General features: G+C 38.8%; 1 protein-coding gene across 2 annotated transcripts in view; it reads left to right on the top strand.

The window, feature by feature from the left end:
- LOC143673271 (tripartite motif-containing protein 60-like) overlaps positions 1-22771 on the top strand; it is a 337056-nt gene that overhangs the window by 48278 nt on the left and 266007 nt on the right. Inside the window, exon 2 of one of the 2 annotated variants that reach the window (XM_077147576.1) lies at positions 17908-22621. The exons of the other annotated variant lie outside the window; for it this stretch is intronic. Within the exon in view, the coding sequence (XP_077003691.1) occupies positions 17959-18783 (825 nt within the window). The 5' untranslated portion in view covers positions 17908-17958 and the 3' untranslated portion in view covers positions 18784-22621. Of the gene's footprint in view, positions 1-17907; positions 22622-22771 lie in introns of those variants that run through there. 2 annotated transcript variants of the gene reach the window in all.

Raw genomic sequence — 22771 nt, forward strand, 5'->3', positions numbered from 1 at the left:
CATAACTGGGATAAATCTTACTTGATCATGATGCATAATTCTTTTAATGTGTTGTTGAATTCGATTTGCTAGAATTTTGTTGAGGATTTTTGCATCTATATTCATTAGAGAGATTGGTCTGTAGTTTTCTTTTTTTGTAATATCTTTGCCTGGTTTTGGTATGAGGGTGATGTTGGCTTCATAGAATGAGTTAGGTAGATTTCCCTCCACTTTGATTTTTTTGAAAAGTTTGAGGAGAGTTGGTACTAATTCTTTCTGAAATATTTGGTAGAATTCACATGTGAAGCCATCTGGTCCTGGACTTTTCTTTTTAGGAAACCTTTGAATGACTGATTCAATTTCTTTACTTGTGATTGGCTTGTTGAGGTCATCTATTTCTTCTTGAGTCAAAGTTGGTTGTTCATGCCTTTCCAGGAACCCATCCATTTCATCTAAATTGTTGTATTTATTAGTGTAAAGTTGTTCATAGTATCCTGTTATTACCTCCTTTATTTCTGTGAGGTCAGTGGTTGTCTCCACTTCCATTTCTGATCTTGTTTATTTGCGTCCTCTCTCTTCTTGTTTTTGTCAATCTTGCTAACGGCCCATCAATATTATTGATTTTCTCATAGAACCAACTTCTGGTCTTATTGATTTTCTCTATTGTTTTCATGTTTTCAATTTCATTTATTTCTGCTCTAATCTTTGTTATTTCTTTCCTTTTGCTTGTTTTGGGATTAGTTTGCTGTTCTTTCTCCAGTTCTTCCAAGTGGACAGTTAATTCCTGCATTTTTGCCTTTTCTTCTTTTTTGATATAAGCATTTAGGGCAATAAATTTCCCTCTTAGCACTGCCTTTGCTGCATCCCATAGGTTTTGATATATTGTGTTTTCGTTTTCATTCACCTCGAGGTATTTACTAATTTCTCTTGCAATTTCTTCCTTGACCCACTCGTTGTTTAAGAGTGTGTTGTTGAGCCTCCACGTATTTGTGAATTTTCTGGCACTCCGCCTATTATTGATTTCCAAATTCATTCCTTTATGATCTGAGAAAGTGTTGTGTATGATTTCAATCTTATTAAATTTGTTAAGACTTGCTTTGTGACCCAGCATATGGTCTATCTTTGAGAATGATCCATGAGCACTTGAGAAAAAGGTGTATCCTGCTGTTGTGGGATGTAATGTTCTATAAATGTCTGTTAAGTCTAGCTCATTTATAGTAATATTCAGATTCTCTATTTCTTTATTGATCCTCTGTCTAGATGTTCTGTCCATTGATGAGAGTGGTGAATTGAAGTCTCCAACTATTATGGTATATGTTTCTATTTCCCTTTTCAGTGTTTGCAGTGTATTCCTCATGTTTTTAGGGTCATTCCGGTTTGGTGCATAAATATTTATGATTGTTATGTCTTCTTGTTTACTTGTTCCTTTTATTAGTATATAGTGTCCTTCTTTGTGTCTTTTTACTGTTTTACATTTGAAGTCTAATCTGTTGTATATTAGTATAGCTACTCCTGGTCTTTTCTGGTTGTTATTTGCATGAAATATCTTTTTCCAACCTTTCACTTTCAACCTATGTTTATCTTTGGGTCTAAGATGTGTTTCCTGTAGACAGCATATAGAAGGATCCTGTTTATTAATCCATTCTGCCAGTCTATGTCTTTTGATTGGGGAATTCAGTCCATTATCATTAGTGTTATTACTGTTTGGATAATATTTTCCTCTACCATTTTGCCTTTTATATTATGTATATCATATCTGATTTTCCTTCTTTCTGCACTCTTCTCCACACCTCTCTCTTCTGTCTTTTCTTATCTGACTCTAGTGCTCCCTTCAGTATTTCTTGCAGAGCTGGTCTCTTGGTCACAAATTCTCTCAGTGACTTTTTGACTGAAAATGTTTTAATTTCTCCCTCATTTTTGAAGGACAATTTTTGCTGGATATAGAAGTTTTTGGTTGGCTGTTTTTCTCTTTTATTAATTTAAATATATCATCCCACTGTCTTCTAGCTTCCATGGTTTCTGCTGGGAAATCTACACATAGTCTTATTGGGTTTCCCTTGTATGTGATGGATTGTTTTTCTCTTGCTCCTTTCAAATACTCTCTTTCTCTTTGACCTCTGACATTCTAACTATTAAGTGTCTTGGAGAACGCCTTTTTGGGTCTATTCTCTTTGGGGTGCACTGCTGTTCTTGGATCTGTAATTTTAGGTCTTTCATAAGAGTTTGGAAATTTTGAGTGATAATTTCTTCCATTAGTTTTTCTCCTCCTTTTCCCTTTTCTTCTCCTTCTGGGACACCCACAACACGTATTTTTGTGCACTTCATATTATCATTCAGTTCCCTGATCCCCTGCTCAAATTTTTCCATTCTTTTCCCTATAGTTTCTGTTTCTTTTTGGTATTCAGATGTTCCATCCTCCAGTTCACTAATTCTAGCTTCTGTCTCTTTAATTCTACCATTGTAGGTATCCATTGTTTTTTCAATCTTTTCTACTTTGTCCTTCACTCCCATAAGTTCTGTGATTTGTTTTTCAGACTTTCTATTTCTTCTTTTTGTTCAGCCCATGTCTTCTTCATGTCCTCCCTCAATTTATTGATTTGGTTTTTGAAGAGGTTTTCCATTTCTGTTTGTATATTCAGAATTAGTTGTCTCAGCTCCTGTATCTCATTTGAACTATTGGTTTGTTCCTTTGACTGGGACATATCTTCAATTTTCCTAGTGTGATCCGTTATTTTCTGCTGGGGTCTGGGCATTTAATCAGATTTCCCTGGGTGTGTGACCCAGCAGGTTGAAAGATTTTCCTGTGAAATCTCTGGGCTCTGTTTTTCTTATCCTGTCCAGTATGTGGCGCTCGTGGCGCTCGTCTGTCTGCGGGTCCCACCAGTAAAAGATGCTATGGTTCCTTTAACTTTGGAAAACTCTTGCTGTGGGGGAGGGTCACCATCCGAAACAGCTTGGGCGAGTGCCGGTCCAAATCTCCCAGCCAGCCCGGGAATCCGCGAATGGGGGGCGGCACCAGCCGCCGAGGCTTGGGGGACCTCCAATCCAATTCTCCCAGCCGGCCCCGGAGGTCCCGCATGGGGGGACACCGGCCACTGCGGCTTGGGTGGTGCCGGTCCAAATCTCCCAGCTTGCCCGGGAATCTGTGCATTGGGGGGGGCACCGACCTCCGCGGCTTGGGGGACCTCCAATCCTATTCTCCCAACCGGCCCGGGAGGCCCCACTTGGGGGGGTGCCGGCTGCCGTGGCTTGAGGGGACCGCCTGTCCAAATCTCCCAGCCAGCCTGGGAAGGAGGGAGGGAGGGACTCCGGCCACCAGCTGCCCCAGCCCGGGGAAGCACACACCCCTCAGAGATCTCACCACAGCGGATTCTCCCAGCCTGTTCTGCCATTCCAGAATGGGGTATGCTGTCTTTTTGGTCTCTGTTGTGGCTCCGGGAGCTGCCCTGTGCCGTTTCTATTTCTTTAGTAGCTCTTCTAGAGGAGGAACTAAGACCTGTGCATCTTACTAAGCCTCCATCTTCTCCAGAAATCCCTCAGTTCTTGTTTTCTTGTTTCTTGCCCTGCTTGTATGGTGCCTTTTCCTCCCCACACTTAGGAGAGTCTACGTAGGTATTATAGACTCCAGCCGGGGTTTCCCAGACTAAACTGACCTCCTATCAGGGGGAAGGAGTCATATGCATCAGTTTTCCCTGAGGGTGAGACCCAGCAGGTTAAAAGACTTCCTTGCAAAATCTCTGGGCTCTGTTTTTCTTATCCTGCCCAGTATATGGTGCATCTGCCTGCAGGTTGCACCAGCAAAAGATGTTATGGCTCCTTTAACTTTGGAAGACTCTCCCTGCTGGAGTAGAGTAGAGGACAGAGTAGAGGTTGTAGGCTGGTTTTAATTGCTTCAAATTGCCAAGCCCTGGGGTCTGAATTCCTTGAGGGAGAGATTTCACCTGAGTTGGGCTTCACCCCTTCCCTGGGGAAGGCATAGGTGGGAGATCCCTGAAAGCAGCCCATTTCTGCTATGCCTGGGGCAGTTGCAGCCTGAGAAGTCCTGTTGCTGAATACAGAGGCTGCCAAGTCTCAATAGAAACAAAGCCACTAAAACCTCCATTTCCTCCCCTTTCCTATTTTTCCATGAGCCCAATGAGTGACATCCTCTTGACCAGGTTTAGAGTCTCTTTCCTTTCCCTCTGGGAAGCTGCCTGTGGGGGAGGGGCACCAGGTGCCAGCCACCATAGCTTGTGGAACTCACGTTTCTGGGGAGGCTTGCAGCCGGTCCAGCTTGTCCAGACTGGGGTATGTTGTGTGTCCAGTCACTGACATGGCTCTGGGAGCTGTTCTGTACTGTTTCTGGTTATTTAGTAGTGGTTCTGGAGGATGAACTAAAATCCACACATTGCTAAGCCACCATCTTGACCCCTCTATCAGCTTCATTCTTATCTCTAATTGATGCCTGATCTCTTTTTCAATCTCTTTTACAAGCTGCTGTATGTGGCAATGCTGACTCTCATATTCACAGAATTCCTACTCTGAGTCTGAGGAGTTACACAGGTCCCCAAAGTTATAGGGCTATTAATTTTTTTGGCTATTTACTTTTTAAAGGAATTTCAACAATTAGCTTTCATTTGCATAATTTCTACTTGAAACATCTTCAAGGAGATGAAGAATTTTTCCTCTATGTAAACATTCAATATGCTCACATGCTAGTGTATATTCTTCATTTTCCTTTCTGAAAATGTGTGAACTCTCTTGTGAGTGTGATGTCAATTATATTTCCTTCTAGCTATCTTTATAATTCTAGTCATCAATGGCCTACTTTAATGTCGTACAGCAGGGTGGTGTATTGGCTAACTTTCAAGCATCTTTTCTCTCATTTCTAAAGAATTTGCATGGAAGGGAAATCCTGAAGTATTTACTTACTCTTTTTTCTTAAATGATTTGATTTGGATGAGCCTACAATCTATGTAGATAAAAATAAAAATATACTTCAAATGTCACCAATCTCAAATTCTGTTTATGCTTTCAGGGTAAACATTCCTTTTCTTTGATTTAATTATTTTTTTAAGCAAATGTTATGGAGAATTAAACATACTGAGATGAACTGAGAATTTAAATACTCTTTGGTCTGCTACACAAATCTGTTCTTTTTGCAAACTCCATTTCATTGTACAAATATATATACAATTCAAAAGTTCTTATTTTATCATGTTCAAAGGTTAAAATTTTTTTCCCTAATTTTTATTAATAAAACCAATCAGCATAAGATGAACATTCATTTTTTTATCACATAGTTGTGTACTCATCATCATGATCATTTCTTAGGACTTTTACATCAATTCAGGAAAATAAATAAAAAGCAAACAGAAAAAAATTCATGCATGCTAAAAATTCATGAAAGGAAGTACCCCTTCCTTTCATTGATCACTAGCATTTCAATCTACTAAGTTTATTTTAACATTTGTTCTCCCTATTATTTATTTATTTTTAATCCATGTTTTACTCATCTGTCCATAAGGTAGATAAAAGAAGCATCAGACACAAGTTTTTCACAATCACACAGCCACATTGTGAAAGCTATATCATTATACAATCATCTTTTTAAAAATTTTTTTTATTAATTAAAGAAAAAAAGAAATTAACACAACATTTAGAAATCATTCCATAGGTTAAAATTTTTTACCATTTCTAACCCCATTATTCTATTTGCAATGAACACTTCAACTAAAATATCTTTCCTTATATAACTGTACTCTTCCTTCTGATATGTGGTAGAAATATTTGGGTCACACACATTTTCTTTTCCTTTTTCTCAGGACTTTCAGGAAAAGTGCAAACTATTTGAATAATTATTTAAAGGAAATAAAAAAATTCTCATATTGCTCTTTACCTGATCTGTCTTCCCTTTTCCTTGTTTCTATGTTATCTTCCACCTCTAAATGTCTCCACTCTCATTTACTTAATTTATTTCATCATGGTTCCTTAGTTACTTGACTTTTGTAGCATGCACATTTAAGACTTCACTTTTTATTAGAAAATTGCTCATAATTCAATCTATGTTTACTGAAGTCCTATCCTAGGCTAGGCAATGTGAATATAGCAAGGAATAAAACAAGAAGAGCTCTTGTCTTCAAGACATTACCTTCTCATTGATCAAATATTATCTGAAGTGAAGACGCCTCTCACTGATAAAATATAGTTAGAGTTGTTAATTTATATTTTACTTCATTATGAGATACAGGAGTGATGTTTAGAACACAGTGCTGAGATGTAAAGAGTTAAAGTCATAAGACAATTCCAGAATTAGGTGGAATATGATTCCCTAATGCAGTATAAGGAAAATGTTTTAATGAAAGTGATGTCTGGGCTATTGTGGAGGGCCAGGAGCAATCAATCAGGCCCAAGCAGGGGAATTCCCCACAACATTGGGGTGGAATGTCCCCAAGAGTTAAACAATAACCAATGTTAGGAAACTGAGAAAATGGGATGTGTTTTGGCAATAGTTAACAGCATTTTTCTGCTTCTATGATCCACTTGCTTGCTAGCAACTGCAAAACCACAACATGATTTTAGCCTTTATAAGCACGCCTTGAAAACCTCAGGGGGCTGCTCTCTGAATCTTCCTTCTTGGAGGTTTCTGAGGCAGTCACTGGTTGGCTAATAAAGACTCCCAGTTGGCTTGCAGTTTTGAATTGTGTGGTCTGTCTTTCAGTGAGCCCCACAACACTATCAGAGAGGATCCTTAGAAAATTTTGTTATATTTGAAAGAGACTGCAGACAGAATTCTAAAGATATAGAAATATTAGTAAAATTAAAATCAATAGGTATTATAAATTTCATACTAATATTATAGATAGGTTTAATTTTACTAAAAATAATAGTTCATGTTATTTTGTTGCCCTGTAGAAATTTTCTTAAAGCCTTAAGTCATCATTAGCTGATTCAACAAACTTTGGTTTTTACTACTATATCAGCAATTGTACATTGGGACATAACTCATTTGATAATATCTGTTATTTATTATGTGTCTAGAGAGAATTGATGTCATATCCATTGTATTCTTTCTCTTTGCATTCTTGGATTTTAGTGCCTGATTCATGAAATGTACTCAGAAGGTGAATTAATGAATAATAGTGAAAACTTGTAGTTTGAACTTACATATTATATTACTAAATCATGAGAAGTCAAAATGCTTCTAGATTTATAGAGAATCATCAGTCTAGATGATTAAAGAAATTCAAATACTATAATTTAGTGACAATATTTTAAGTTCGAACAAAGATAAAATTTAATAGAAATAAAGCAAGAGAAAAACCCATATCAGAAATCAATGACTCAAGATGTACAAAGTTCTTAAAAGTTAATTATCATATATTTACAATTCCTCCAAAAGAATTTATTTTAATTGAGAGAGGCTTTCAAATGATACAAGCTGTGGGAGAGGCATGGTCCTGTCTTGTTACTGCTTATTTCTGGCATCTGCACTGTGAATTTTTTAAAAATTACCATGAAAATTATAGGTTTTTAAGGTTTATTTTATGATCTTATACATATAGTCATCTGTCATGGTCAGGGACATGTGTCAACTTGTCCAAGTTTGGTACCTGTTTGTCTGGTTGGGCAAGTGCTGTCCTGTCTGTTGCAATGAGGATATTTCATGGAATTGGATCATGATCACGTCAGCTGCATCCACAGCTGATTCCATTTGTAATCAGCCAATGGGGAGTGTCTTCTGCAATGAGAGATGCTTAATCTAATCACGGGAAGCCTTTTAAGGAGGATTCAGAAGAGACAGGCTCTATCTTTGGCTGGTGAGCCTCTCCTGTGGAGTTCATCCAGACCCTCCATCAGAGTTGTTGGCTTCACAGCCTGCCCTGTGGATTTTGAACTCTGCATTCCCGCAGTCACATGAAACACTTTTATAAATTTTATATTTGTGAGTGTTCCCTGTTGATTCTGTTTCTCTAGAGAAATCTAACTAATATATACTTCAGAATTATTCAGCCTATTGACATTTTCATTCCACTCATTGTGTGGTTGGAGGAATGAATTGGTAAAACTGATAATGGCCCCTGGAGTATGCATTTGAGTAGAAGGCCAATAGCTGAAGTGGCAATTTCTCAGTTCTTTGGGGCTTAGAAGCTTATTATATGCCACTATAATAAGTGAAATTATATATATATATATATATATCACTATCAATGAAATGATATCAGAACATAGGGTAAGGCTTCCAAGGTGCTTAAACATTTTTCACATAGAGGAACACTTGTTTGTATAGTTTAGAGGGAGAGCAAACATTTGAAAGCAATGCAGATATCTAAACATCAAACCTTTATCTAAACCTCTCTTTTATGGGCAGATTGTTAAGGAGACTTATCAGTTTTCATTTCATTACCTTTCAGCTCCAAATATATCTCTCAATATAAGATCTGTAATGAAAAACAGACTCTTTTTACCATTAATTTGAATTGAACACAATGATGTGTTTTATACATAGAGGGCCCTGTGGACCTGGGCATTGATGAGAAGTACCTAACAGTGGAAAATACTGAGTACTGAGTCAAAGTTGGGAAAAGTATTTTTGAAGACTCTTCCTACTTTGGCCAATAAAGAGACCTCAGTAGAAGCATCCAAATCAGATGTCTGTTTTGAGCTCCATTTTTAAAGATCTTTGAATGTAGGGTTTGCATAAGATCACGAACAGGCAGAGTTCTTGAATCATTGACTACAATGCCCCTGGACACTAAGCAACAAATATTGTTTGGAGTTCAGCTTTATTCCATGGGGTGTGTCAGGTAAAGACTTTACAATTGTCTGTGACTATTCCAAGAAGACATACATAGATATTTATCCAGAAGCCAGATTTCTCAAGTTGTCCTCATAAGAACAAAATATATTCTGGATATGGATTGTTTTCCCCACTTGTATTGCTCCTGCCATTATCTCCATCCGTGGACTCATAAAATGTTCATCCCACAATCATGGCTTTCTGACAGTATTGCAAAGGATCAAAGAATATATTTCTGAGCAAATGAAGTGGAGCAATGGGCTTGAATTTATTAAATAAGCTTGTCATATCATATTCCTCTTAACCAAGAAGCATATTGCCTAATTGAAAGGTGGGGTAGCTTATTAATGATTCAGTTACAGCACCAATTGGGAAACAATAGCTGAAAGGATGGGTTTCTATCACACATGATGCAGTTTATGCTTTGAATCAGAGACATATTTGGTTTGGTTTCGTCTGTAGCCAGAATGTATGACTACAGAGGTAGAAGGAGGAGTGGATCCTCTTACTATAATACCTAATAACCTTACTGCAGATTTGAATTTCTTTTCCAAGAATATGTGATCTTTACTTGTTCTGAGATCTGAGTCCCCAAGAGATAAATATTATCACTAGGAAACTCAGCTCTGATTGCACTGAATGGTAGACTACTTTTATGTGACCTATTTGTACTCCTTAATTTTATCTGACCTATTTGTACTCCTGAACTAACAGATAAAATGGATTTAATCTACTGAGTGGGGTGATTGTTACTTATTACTGAGGAGAAATCTGGTTGCCGCTACACAATAAAGGCAAGGTAAACTATGTGTTATACACAGGGGATTCTCTGTAGCACCACAACATTTTCAAGTCAATACTAAAGTTAAATCAGGAACTAAATAAAGTGGAAAATTCTGAATGATTGAGAACTAAGGCCCTTTGAGACTGAGATTTAGGGTCACTTCATCAGGTAAAGAACACAGAGCAGCTCAGGTTTCTGTATTATTATTATTATTATTATTATTATTATTATTAACAATACTATTACAAATAGTGACAAATTGTGGAGGGCATTTATATGGCAGAGAGTCTTGATGTAGATTGCCAGAAAATGAGCAGGTGAAATATAGCATCCATATTGGAGTGGTCAGGTAAGTCCATAAGTGTTGAGATGAATGTCCATGAAAGAGAAAGTGAGAATGATTGCAGTTTGGTTTATTGAGAGAATGATTATATAGAGAGGGATTGATGAATTGAGTAAATATATTAAATATAATGAGATTTAAATTTCTCAAGGTTGAACATAGAAGTTACTACTATGGAAAGGGTGAAAAATAGAATGAATTATATGGCTTTGGAATGGAATTAAGGTAGGAGGTGTGATCTCATGGCTTTTGATATAAACATAGAGATATATAACTGTAATGTAAATACATGTGTATATAATACATATATATGAAAATGCATATACTTTTGTGTACATGCCTCATATGCCATCTGTATGTATGCTTATGGTGGATTGTAACTCTGCATATAAAAAGAATGAATAAGTCAATGGTAGTAAAAGTAATACCTGATTACAATGTGTATTTGATGATGAATGAATTGTTAATATAGGATTGTGGCACCTCCATACAAAATATTCATTAATTACAAATGGAAAACAAGGCTCTTTACTGGGGAAAAATTAAGCTGGTGCCTCCTTAATCAAATGGGCAAAGTTAACATTTCCCTTACTAGGACAGATAAAAATTGAGCAGCAACTGATAAGAGGGAATATGAATATGAATAAAGTATCATTTCTGTGACATTCTTGCCACTAACTCACAATTCAAGTGCAGTCATAAGTTAACATTAGATAAAACCAAATTGAAAGACATTCTACAACATACTTCAAAAATAACAAATTTTGTGAAAGACAAAGACATACTGAAGAAATTGCAAAGGAAATGACACTAAAGAGACATCACAACAGAACCCAGAGATTTCACAGAAAAATCTTACAACCTGCTGGGTCCGACACCCAGGGAAATCTGACTAACTGCCCAGATGCCAGCAGAAGATAACGGACCATGCTCAGAAGATTGAGAATATGGCCCAGTCAAAGGAACAAACCAATAGTTCAAATGAGATACAGGAGCTGAGACAACTAATTATGAATATATGAACAGAAATGGAAAACCTCTTCAAAAACGAAATCGATAAATTGAGGGAGGACATGAAGAAGACATGGGCTGAACAAAAAGAAGAAATAGAAAAACTGAAAAAACAAATCACAGAACTTATGGAAGTGAAGGATAAAGTAGAAAAGATGGAAAAAACAATGGATACCTACAATGATAGATTTAAAGAGACAGAAGATAGAATTAGTGATTTGGAGGATACAACATCTGAATTCCAAAAAGAAACTGAAACTATCGGGAAAAGAATGGAAAAATTTGAACAGGGTATCAGGGAACTCAAGGACAATATGAACTGCACAAATATACGTGTTGTGTGTGTCCCAGAAGGAGAAGAGAAGGGAAAAGGAGGAGAAAAACTAATGGAAGAAATTATCACTGAAAATTTCCCAACTCTTATGAAAGACCTAAAATTACAAATCCAAGAAGTGCAGCGCACCCCAAAGAGATTAGACCCAAATAGGCGTTCTCCAAGACACTTACTAGTTAGAATGTCAGAGGTCAAAGAGAAAGAGAGGATCTTGAAAGCAGCAAGAGAAAAACAATCCATCACATACAAGGGAAACCCAATAAGACTATGTGTAGATTGCTCAGCACAAACCATGGAAGCTAGAAGACAGTGGGATGATATATTTAAATTACTAAAAGAGAAAAACTGCCAACCAAGACTCCTATATCCAGCAAAATTGTCCTTCAAAAATGAGGGAGAAATTGAAACATTCTCAGACAAAAAGTCACTGAGAGAATTTGTGACTAAGAGACCACTCTGCAAGAAATACTAAAGGGAGCACTAGAGTCAGATACAAAAAGACAGAAGAGAGAGGTATGGAGAAGAGTGTAGAAAGAAGGAAAGTCAGATATGATATATATAATACAAAAGGCAAAATGGTAGAGGAAAATATTATCCAAACAGTAATAACACTAAATGTTAATGGACTGAATTCCCTAATCAAAAGACATAGACTGGCAGAATGGATTAATAAACAGGATCCTTCTATATGCTGTCTACAGGAAACACATCTTAGACCCAAAGATAAACATAGGTTGAAAGTGAAAGGTTGGGAAAAGATATTTCATGCAAATAACAACCAGAAAAGAGCAGGAGTGGCTATACTAATATCCAACAAATTAGACTTCAAATGTAAAACAGTTAAAAGAGACAAAGAAGGACACTATCTACTAATAAAAGGAACAATTAAACAAGAAGACATAAAAATCATAAATATTTATGCACTGAACCAGAATGCCCCAAAATACGTGAGGAATATACTGCAAACACTGAAAAGGGAAATAGACTCATATACCATAATAGTTGAAGACTTCAATTCACCACTCTCATCAATGGACAGAACATCAAGACAGAGGATCAATAAAGAAATAGAGAATCTGAATATTACTATAAATGAGCTAGACTTAACAGACATTTATAGAACATTACATCCCACAACAGCAGGATACATCTTTTTCTCAAGTGCTCATGGATCATTCTCAAAGATAGAACATATGCTGGGTCACAAAGCAAGTCTTAACATATTTAAAAATATTGAAATCATACACAACACTTTCTCGGATCATAAAGGAATGAAGTTGGAAATCAATAATAGGCCGAGTGCCAGAAAATTCACAAATACATGGAGGCTCAATAACACACTCTTAAACAACGAGTGGGTCAAAGAAGAAATTGCAAGAGAAATTAGCAAATACCTCGAGGTGAATGAAAATGAAAACACAACATATCAAAACTTATGGGACGCAGCAAAGGCAGTGCTAAGAGGGAAATTTATTGCCCTAAATGCCTATATCAGAAAAGAAGAAAAGGCAAAAATTCAGGAATTAACTGTCCACTTGGAAGAACTGGAGAAAGAACAGCAAACTAACCCCAAAGCAAGCAAAAGGAAAGAAATAACAAAGATTAGAGCAGAAATAAATGAAATTGAAAACATGAAAACAATAGAGAAAATCAATAAGACCAGAAGTTGGTTCTATGAGAAAATCAATAAGATTGATGGGCCCTTAGCAAGATTGACAAAAAGAAGAAGAGAGAGGATGCAAATAAATAAGATCAGAAATGGAAGAGGAGACATAACTACTGACCTCACAGAAATAAAGGAGGTAATAACAGGATACTATGAACAACTTTACGCTAATAAATACAACAATTTAGAGGAAATAGACGGGTTCCTGGAAAGACATGAACAACCAACTTTGACTCAAGAAGACATAGATGACCTCAACAAACCAATCACAAGTAAAGAAATTGAATTAGTCATTCAAAAGCTTCCTAAAAAGAAAAGTCCAGGACCAGACGGCTTCACATGTGAATTCTATCAAATATTCCAGAAAGAATTAGTACCAACTCTCCTCAAACTCTTCAAAAAAATTCGAAGTGGAGGGAAAACTACCTAATTCATTCTATGAAGCCAACATCACCCTCATACAAAAACCAGGCAAAGATATTACAAGAAAAGAAAACTACAGGCCAATCTCTCTAATGAATATAGATGCAAAAATCCTCAATAAAATTCTAGCAAATCGTATCCAACAACACAGTAAAAGAATTATACATCATGACCAAGTAGGATTCATCCCAGGTATGCAAGGATGGTTCAACATAAGAAAATCAATTAATGTAATACACCATATCAACAAATCAAAGCAGAAAATCACATGATCATCTCAATTGATGCAGAGAAGGCATTTGACAAGATTCAACATCCTTTCCTGTTGAAAACACTTCAAAAGATAGGAATATAAGGGAACTTCCTTAAAATGATAGAGGGAATATATGAAAAACCCACAGCTAATATCATCCTCCATGGGGAAAAATTGAAAACTTTCCCCCTAAGATCAGGAACAAGACAAGGATGTCCACTATCACCACTATTATTCAACATGTGTTGGAGGTTCTAGCCAGAGCAATTAGACAAGAAAAAGAAATACAAGGCATCAGAATTGGAAAGGAAGAAGTAAAACTATCACTGTTTGCAGACGATATGATACTATACGTCGAAAACCCGCAAAAATCCACAACAAAACTACTAGAGCTAATAAATGAGTACAGCAAAGTAGCAGGTTACAAGATCAACATTCAAAAATTTGTAGCATTTCTATACACTAGTAATGAACAAGCTGAGGGGGAAATCAAGAAACGAATCCCATTTACAATTGCAACTAAAAGAATGAAATACCTAGGAATAAATTTAACTAAAGAGACAAAAAACATATATAAAGAAAACTACAAAAAACTGTTAAAAGAAATCACAGAAGACCTAAATAGATGGAAGGGCATACTGTGTTCATGGATTGCAAGACTAAATATAGTTAAGATGTCAATCCTACCTAAATTGATTTACAGATTCAATGCAATACCAATCAAAATCCCAACAACTTATTTTTCAGAAATAGAAAAACCAATAAGCAAATTTATCTGGAAGGGCAGGGTGCCCCGAATTGCTAAAAACATCTTGAGGAAAAAAAACGAAGCTGGAGGTCTCGCGCTGCCGGACTTTAAGGCATATTATGAAGCCACAGTGGTCAAAACAGCATGGTATTGGCATAAAGATAGATATATCGACCAATGGAATCGAATAGAGTGCTCAGATATAGACCCTCTCATCTATGGACATTTGATCTTTGATAAGGCAGTCAAGCCAACTCACCTGGGACAGAACAGTCTCTTCAATAAATGGTGCCTAGAGAACTGGATATCCATATGCAAAAGAATGAAAGAAGACCCATGTCTCACACCCTATACAAAAGTTAACTCAAAATGGATCAAAGATCTAAACATTAGGTCTAAGACCATAAAACAGTTAGAGGAAAATGTAGGGAGATATCTTATGAATCTTACAATTGGTGCAGTTTTATGGACTTTAAACCTAAAGCAAGAGCACTGAAGAAGGAAATAAATAAATGGGAACTCCTGAAAATTAAACACTTTTGTGCATCAAAGAACTTCATCAAGAAAGTAGAAAGACAGCGTACACAATGGGAGACAATATTTGGAAATGACATATCAGATAAAGGTCTAGTATCCAGAATTTATAAAGAGATTGTTCAACTCTACAACAAAAAGACAGCCAACCCAATTACAAAATGGGAAAAAGACTTGAACAGACACCTCTCAGAAGAGGAAATACAAATGGCCAAAAGGCACATGAAGAGATGCTCAATGTCCCTGGTCATTAGAGAAATGCAAATCAAAACCACAATGAGATATCATCTCACACCCACCAGAATGGCCATTATCAACAAAACAGAAAATGACAAGTGCTGGAGAGGATGCGGTGAAAGAGGCACACTTATCCACTGTTGGTGGGAATGTCAGATGGTGCAACCACTGTGGAAGGCAGTTTGGCGATTCCTCAAAAAGCTGAATATAGAATTGCCATACGACCCAGAAATACCATTGCTGGGAATCTACTCAAAGGAATTAAGGGCAAAAACTCAAACGGACATTTGCACACCAATGTTTATAGCAGCATTATTTACAATTGCAAAGAGATGGAAACAGCCAAAATGTCCATCAACAGACGAGTGGCTAAACAAACTGTGGTATATACATACGATGGAATATTATGCAGCTTTAAGACAGGATAAACTTATGAAGCATGTAATAACATGGATGGACCTAGAGAACATTATGCTGAGTGAGTCTAGCCAAAAACTAAAAGACAAATACTGTATGGTTCCAATGATGTGAATCGACATTCGAGAATAAACTTGGAATATGTCATTGGTAACAGAGTCCAGCAGGAGTTAGAAACAGGGTAAGATAATGGGTAATTGGAGCTGAAGGGATACAGACTGTGCAACAGGACTAGATACAAAAACTCAAAAATGGACAGCACAATAATACTTAATTGTAAAGTAATCATGTTAAAACACTGAATGATGCTGCATCTGAGCTATAGGTTTTTGTTTTGTTTTGTTTTTACTATTATTACTTTTATTTTTTTCTCTATATTAACATTCTATATCTTTTTCAGTTGCGTTGCTAGTTGTTCTAAACCGTTGCAAATGTACTAAGAAACAATGATCATGCATCTATGTGATGATGTTAAGAATTACTGATTGCATATGTAGAATGTTATGATTTCTAAATGTTGGGTTAATTTCTTTTTTTCCTTTAATTATTAAAAAAAAAAGAAAAAAAAAGAGACATCACAAATAAAGGCAAGGATTTGCCTTTATATAAATACTTTTTATTCATTGCCCAAATTACTCTGGGATATATCAAGGCATCACAGTAATCTGGTCAAACCAAAAAAGCTCACACCTTATTCAAGACTCCATGTACTTATGATATTCAACTGAACTGATCATAGAAATTAAATTAGGTAATGCATACCCCAAATATGAATTTTGCACCAAATAAACATTTCTCTCTTTAGTCTCACAAAGAAGTTGAAGCTTTAAAATATGAACCATATAATCCTTTATTATTTTCTGATTTACTTCATCTTGTTCAGATCAGTTCCTTTCATATCTATAGTCAAAGTCTGATCACTTTTTCAACTTTTTAAATAATTGTTATTGGAGTAATTCTAATTTTCATTGGTTCAGAGGTCTAAATCTGAGTCTCAGATGTCACATAAATATCCAGTGATTCTGGAAATGACCAGGCTTTATATAAACAGCTCAGTATCTTAGAATAACTGTTACAAATCCTGAATATATGTGACTGTTCTAAGAGCTTACAATCTAGGACCCTTTACAGTAGGCCCCAGTATGGTAACCCAGCAGGCTCTTGACTTCAATTCACTGAATTCATACATTATTGTTAGTCCATATGAGTGAGGCATGAGAGTATTTGTCTTTTTGTTTATACCATTTCATTCAACATACAGTCCTTAAAGTTCATTCACATATTTGCATGTCTCACAACTTCATTTTATCTTGTGGCCCCTCAGTAGTCCATTGTGTATATACAACACAGTTCCCAGTTCGTTCCCTCAGTCTTTTTGTCCTTAGGCTACCGGCATTCACTGTGAATCTCCAACACTGCCACCATAAACACCAATGTGCAAACATCTGTTCATGCACCTGCTCTCATTTCCTCCAGGTATATACCTAGCAATGGTTTGATAGATCTTGTGGCAAACCCACCCCAGCCTCCTGTAGAATCACCATGCTGCCCTCCAGAGGGGCTGAACTTCTCAGCTTCCCTACAAACAGTGAATAGGTATATCTCTTTCTCCACATTTCCTCTAGCACTTGTTTCTCTCTATTCATTTTCAAACAGTTATATTCATACATCATACAATCCAACATATGTAAGTAGACATGCCTTCACCACCATCATCTATATGAAGACATTTCCTTTCTTCCACAAAGAATCCATACCCCTACCCCATAACTCCAGCTTGCTGACATTTAGTTTTGGCGTTATGCCTTTGTTACATTCAGTGGAAGCATATTACAATGTTACTGTTGACCATAGGGCTTAGCTTGCATTGATTGTAGTTTTTCCTGTGAACCATCCATTTTCAACAACCTTGCAACGTGGAAATTCATTTGTTTTCCCTCATGCAAAAATCTTTTTATGTTTGTAAATTTAATCACCACTATTTTCCACTCTTGGCATTCCTAAATTATATGATCTCAGTCTTTATCCCCTCACTTTTCTTCTGCTTTCAAACATACCCCTAGCCCTTCTCCCTCAAATATACACACATTCACCTTCATTCATTGTTCTTATATTATTGTTCAATGATAAGACATTATTGTGCTATCCATTTCTGAATTTTTACAATCAGTCCTATTTCACAATCTGCATTCCTTCAGAACAAAATTCCCATTCTTTACCTTTACCTTTTTCTATCTCCCAATAACATGTGTTCTTAACTTTAACTCTCAAAGTTCACTCATTAATATTAGTGAGACCATATTAGTTCATATTAGTGAGACCATACATTATTTGTCCTTTTCTTTCTGGCTAATTTGACTCAGCATAATTCCCTCAAGGTTCCACTGTTCCCTTCCCAGGAAATGAGGCCCCCCTGAAGGGGTTTCCCAGGTGGAAAGCCTGGCTTCACAATGGCCATTGCAACCTGCCTAGCTGACCTCCCTCCAGGTGGAGACCAGCTGCCCCATCTGCCTGGATATCCTGTGAGACCCAGTGACCATCGACTGTGGCCACAACTTCTGTTTCTCCTGCATCACCCAGTGCTGAGCAGGTCTGCAGGATGTGCTCCCCTGTCCTGTCTGCCTCTGCCACTGCATGACAGGGACTTCAAGAGGAACATGCAGTTGTCCCACATAATGGCCATAGCAATGCAACTTCCTACCCGGAGGAGCAGGAGGAAATGGCAGGAAACGAGACCCCTGTGTGAGAAGCACAACCAGACCCTGACCCTGTTCTGCGAGCAGGACCTGGAGCTGCTGTGTGCCCAGTGCAGGGGCTCCTCCGACCACCAGGACCACAACCTGATGGCCCTCAAGCGAGCTGCGGCCAGTCACAGGAAGAAACTCAAAAGCTCCGTTGTGTGCCTGAAGGAGGCTGGAGGTGCTGAAGAAGGTTTGCAAACACAAGTCTCAAATTCATTGCAGTTGAAGATGGAGGTAGAAAAACAGCGGATCGACTTATACTCTGAATTTGAACAACTGATGCGGTTGCTGGGAAAGGAGCAGGATGCCATTTTTTGGAGATTAATGATGGAAGAAAAGGATCTTCAAGAAAAAGTCATTGAAAATAGCATGCAAATTTCAGAGCATATTTCCACCCTAAGAAACTTACTCAGTGAAATAAGAGAAAAGTATGTTGAATCTAAACTGGAATTATTGACAGATATTGACAATATCTATAAAAGCTATGAAAACTTCAAAACTCCAGCTGTGTTTTTATGTGAATTAAGGAAATAAACTTACTCTCTTCCTCCACAATATTTTGGCCTTCAAAAAATGATCAACATGTTTAAAGTAGATTTAACATTTGATCCTGAAACAGCCCATCCTAATCTTGTTATATCAGATAATGGAAAAATGTGTGACATATGGAAGGGAAGAGCCAAATTTCCCCAGCAATCCCAAGAGATTTACTTCCCTCCCAGCTGTAGTAACTTCTGAAGGATTTGACTGTGCCATGCACTTCTGGCAGGTAGAAGTCAGAGACAGAGGTGAATGGTGCTTAGGGGTCTGCAGAGACTTTTTCCCTCATTCCATCATCTTTGCCAAAGGATGGGTTGGCATATTCATCAGGAGACAAATACCTGTGGTGCCTGGGATATGGTGGAACACGTGTGGGTTGGCATTTTTCTGGACTGTGATTTGGGAGAGGTTTCATTTTATAACATGCGTGACCGAGCTCACATGTGCACCTTCACTGATACTTTCACAGAAAAACTTTGGCCGTTTTTCTCTGTCAAGTCATCTTCAAACTCTCTGACCCTGTGCATAGCCACAGATGTGTGCTAGACTACCTGGGGGTCTACTCACACCTTCTTGTGTTTTCCTACTGCGTTCATGCAAGATTTTTAAACACTGTATAATACTGGTTTAAGTTTTGGGGTATTTGGCTTTTGTATTGTATTTTTTCATTTTTCAGAGCCAGTAGAACGTCCTTTTGTGCCTCACCTCAATATGTAGACACCACATATTTAATTATATAACTTTTGTCTTTTGTTTGTAATGCCTGTGTCAAAAGAACAGTATGAAAATCCATGACAAGTTGTGTAACTCCACAAAGTCGGACTTCAGAATTGCAACTTTTTTCTTACCAATCTTGTTTTCCCAATGCCAATAAATGTATTGTGTCACATTTATTGACTTCCTGTGGCTTTGCTGTATGTTCACCAGTTTGGTGAGATTCTTGTGAAGTTAATGCTTGGCAGCAGTAGGAAGGGATGCATTTTTAGATTTGTGTCTTCCGTGGGTGCAGAAAGGGGAGCCCCTCGAATAGTATGTGAGGAATGTAGAGTTATCTCCCAGGAAGACCAGCCAGGTCTTCCATGTTCCTTTACGGCTTACTCACTCACTCCTATTAGGCCTAAATCTATCTGAAGTTCATATTTGTATTCAGCATGTGTCTGATTTCATATCCAGCAGCCCCAAGTGGCTGGGATCTACTGGGGGAACACTGACATCTTTGTAACATCGAGTCTTCTAACATTTTACATTCATTTAGACCTTCTTTGATTTTTCTCTATAATGCTTTATGTTATTTTACATAGAGGACATATGTTTTTTCATCTCATTTGTTCCCGAGTGTATGATACTTTCAGGCTCTATCATAAATGATTTGTTTCCTAAAGTCCAGGTGAACTATGTCATCTGCAGACACCCAGCTGTGAAGAAGCCCAGCATCCAGCTTAGATGGAAATAGAGTAAATCATGCAAAATAATCTTGTGATCTTGCTCCCCCAACCTAATCCATCACATCTTCCTGTATACCTGCTGCTTTATTGGTATCCTCCGAATCAGTTGAGGTGTCTGTTTCAGTTCGTTAAGGCTGTGAGAATGTCATATGCCAGAAATGGACTGGTTTTTACAAAGGGGATTCATAAGATTATGAATTTACAGTTCTAAGGCCATGAAAATGTCTGCATTACAGTAACAAGTGGGGCCCCTTCTCTGCGGAAAGGCACCCTGGGTTCCTCTGCCACATGGGAAGGCACATGGTAATGCTTCCTGGTCCCACTGTCCTGGATTCTGGGTCAAAAATGGCCCTTTCTCAGCTCCTTAGGTCTGCCTTGCTTTTCTTAAGGTGTTTTCTTTCTCTTACTTTCTCTGTGCTGTCTCTAAAATATCTCTACTCTTAACCTCTCATAGAGGATTCCAGCAAGTGGAGTTAAGACCCACCTTGTGTGTAGGTTACATCTCCATGGAAACAACCCAGTCAAAAGGCCCCACCAACAAAAGGCCCCCCCTGGGGTGGGTTAAAGGAACATGACCTTCAAGCACGAAGCCTTGAGGCTTGCCCTTATGAAACTTAGTTCTGTAATAGTAAACTGAGCCTTCTTAGGTATGGTGCTGAGTCATCTCCAGAAAATCTTGGCTATTTTTCAAATGTGGTCTCTCTTTAAGTCAAACTCTGGCCTTCCCCCTTATGTGGGACACAATTTCCAGGGATATAAGCCTGGCCCTGGCATTATGGGACATAAGTTCCAAAGATGAGCTTGGCCCTAGCGTTATGGATTAGTTGACCAAAATGGGGAAAATAAACACGTTTCTGTGGCGTATCTCTCAGGGACTGGAGCCTAGCCAAACTTAAAATTTTTTAATGTTTCTCTCCCTCTCTAGGTTCACTCTCTGCCCCCCATATCTGTAACCTAGCTCACTGTTCCCCCTTTCCCCTCTTGTCTTAGACCGCCCATTTCCGTAGCCCACCACAAACCACAGGCCTTCCTGGTATTCTCTATGCTTCCCTATCCCCGAAACATACCCTTCTGCCTAGCAACTGCCGCTAAGCTTGTGTGAATGGCTGTCTCCCCCTGACGTGTAAGCCCAAGACTCCACCCCTCCCCGAGAGTACTTAAGCCCCACGCTTACCCCGCTCTGGGTTGTCCGAGCCCCGGGGTCTTTGGACCCCAGACGTCTCACTCCTCGGGTTCCCGGGTGGCCCATCCCGGTGTGTATCAATAAAGCTTTAACCTGAATCTGGCCTCAGTGAAGACTTTTCTCGGGACCGCCGGCTGGGGAAAGCGCCGGCTCCAGCTTACCCAGGTTAATTCCCTGCGAGCTCGCCCCCAAACCCACCCAGTGTACCGGTCGCGCGGCCCGGCTGAAGCTATCAGCGGCACGTTTCAATGCCTAAATCTCTATTCTGGAGGGATCAGAGTAGCTTATGCATGGAATGGAAGCATGTAAGTGTGGCCCAATCTTCTGGTGGTGCTTAAGGGATTCAAAACCAACTTGAATGGGACCACGAAAACGTCACCCATGAAACTTGCAATGAAACACCAAGGACTTCTAGTGGTGAATGAGAGACCAATAACAAATTGGTCCTCATAGCTGAGGGAACGACCAAAAGGGACAAAATTGATAAATTTTATAGAGATAGTGTCTGTGGACCCCTCAGAGCCAAAAACAACAACAACCATAAAAATACCCATGTCCTACCTCCTCTTTGCACTCCCCCTGAGTTTCCCCTTGATAGCCTTTTAAATTTCAAATCCCCTCCACGGCAGCTGACTTAGTCAATCAAGCCTCGGTTTCATTACCTTTGACAAGATACAAAATAAAACTTACGGAGCCTAAACCTGTCCCTACAAGATGCAATAGGAGTCACACTAACTTCCTTTTTATTTCTGTAACAATTGTTTTCCATTCCTAGAAGTCTGAAGGTATTTTTCCTTGCACGTAATCTGACTTGCTTTTCTGCAGCAAACCTCTGCAGTCCTGCATAAAATGCCATGGTCTGCACTGGATCCCTGTTTGTCTCCAGCAGTTCTCAGCTCCTTCACCTGCAAGAGATGCTGTGTCTGAGCATTCTGAGTCTCGTGGCCCCCGGTCCCCGCTCTGGGGCTCACATCTGGTTCATTCTCGGCGTCCATGATCGAGCCTAACACAGCGCTTTCCAGTCCCGAGGGTCTCCCTCCGCGGGCGCTGGGCTCGAGCCGGGCCACCTGGGAGCAGCACTCGCCTCCCCAACACGCGCAGCTGGGGGCAGACCCAGCGGATCGCGAGTGCCCCGGCCCCGCCAGCCCTGAGACTCTCGGCCCTCTCTAGCCCAGACCCGGGGAGGCGTGTGGGTGGGGAGAGAGGGGGCTGTGCCAGCCCCATCCTGTTTCCTCAGGCGGCCCGCAGGTCCCTCCCATCGGGGCGGCCATCCGGTCCCCGAGCGGGTCCAGTCTCTACCCTTTCCCAGGCTTCTAGCGCCAGGGCCAGGTCGGGCCGCTCCCGGGCGGAGAGG

Source organism: Tamandua tetradactyla, unplaced genomic scaffold (genome assembly GCF_023851605.1).
Source record: "Tamandua tetradactyla isolate mTamTet1 unplaced genomic scaffold, mTamTet1.pri scaffold_73_ctg1, whole genome shotgun sequence".
NCBI lineage: Eukaryota > Metazoa > Chordata > Mammalia > Pilosa > Myrmecophagidae > Tamandua > Tamandua tetradactyla.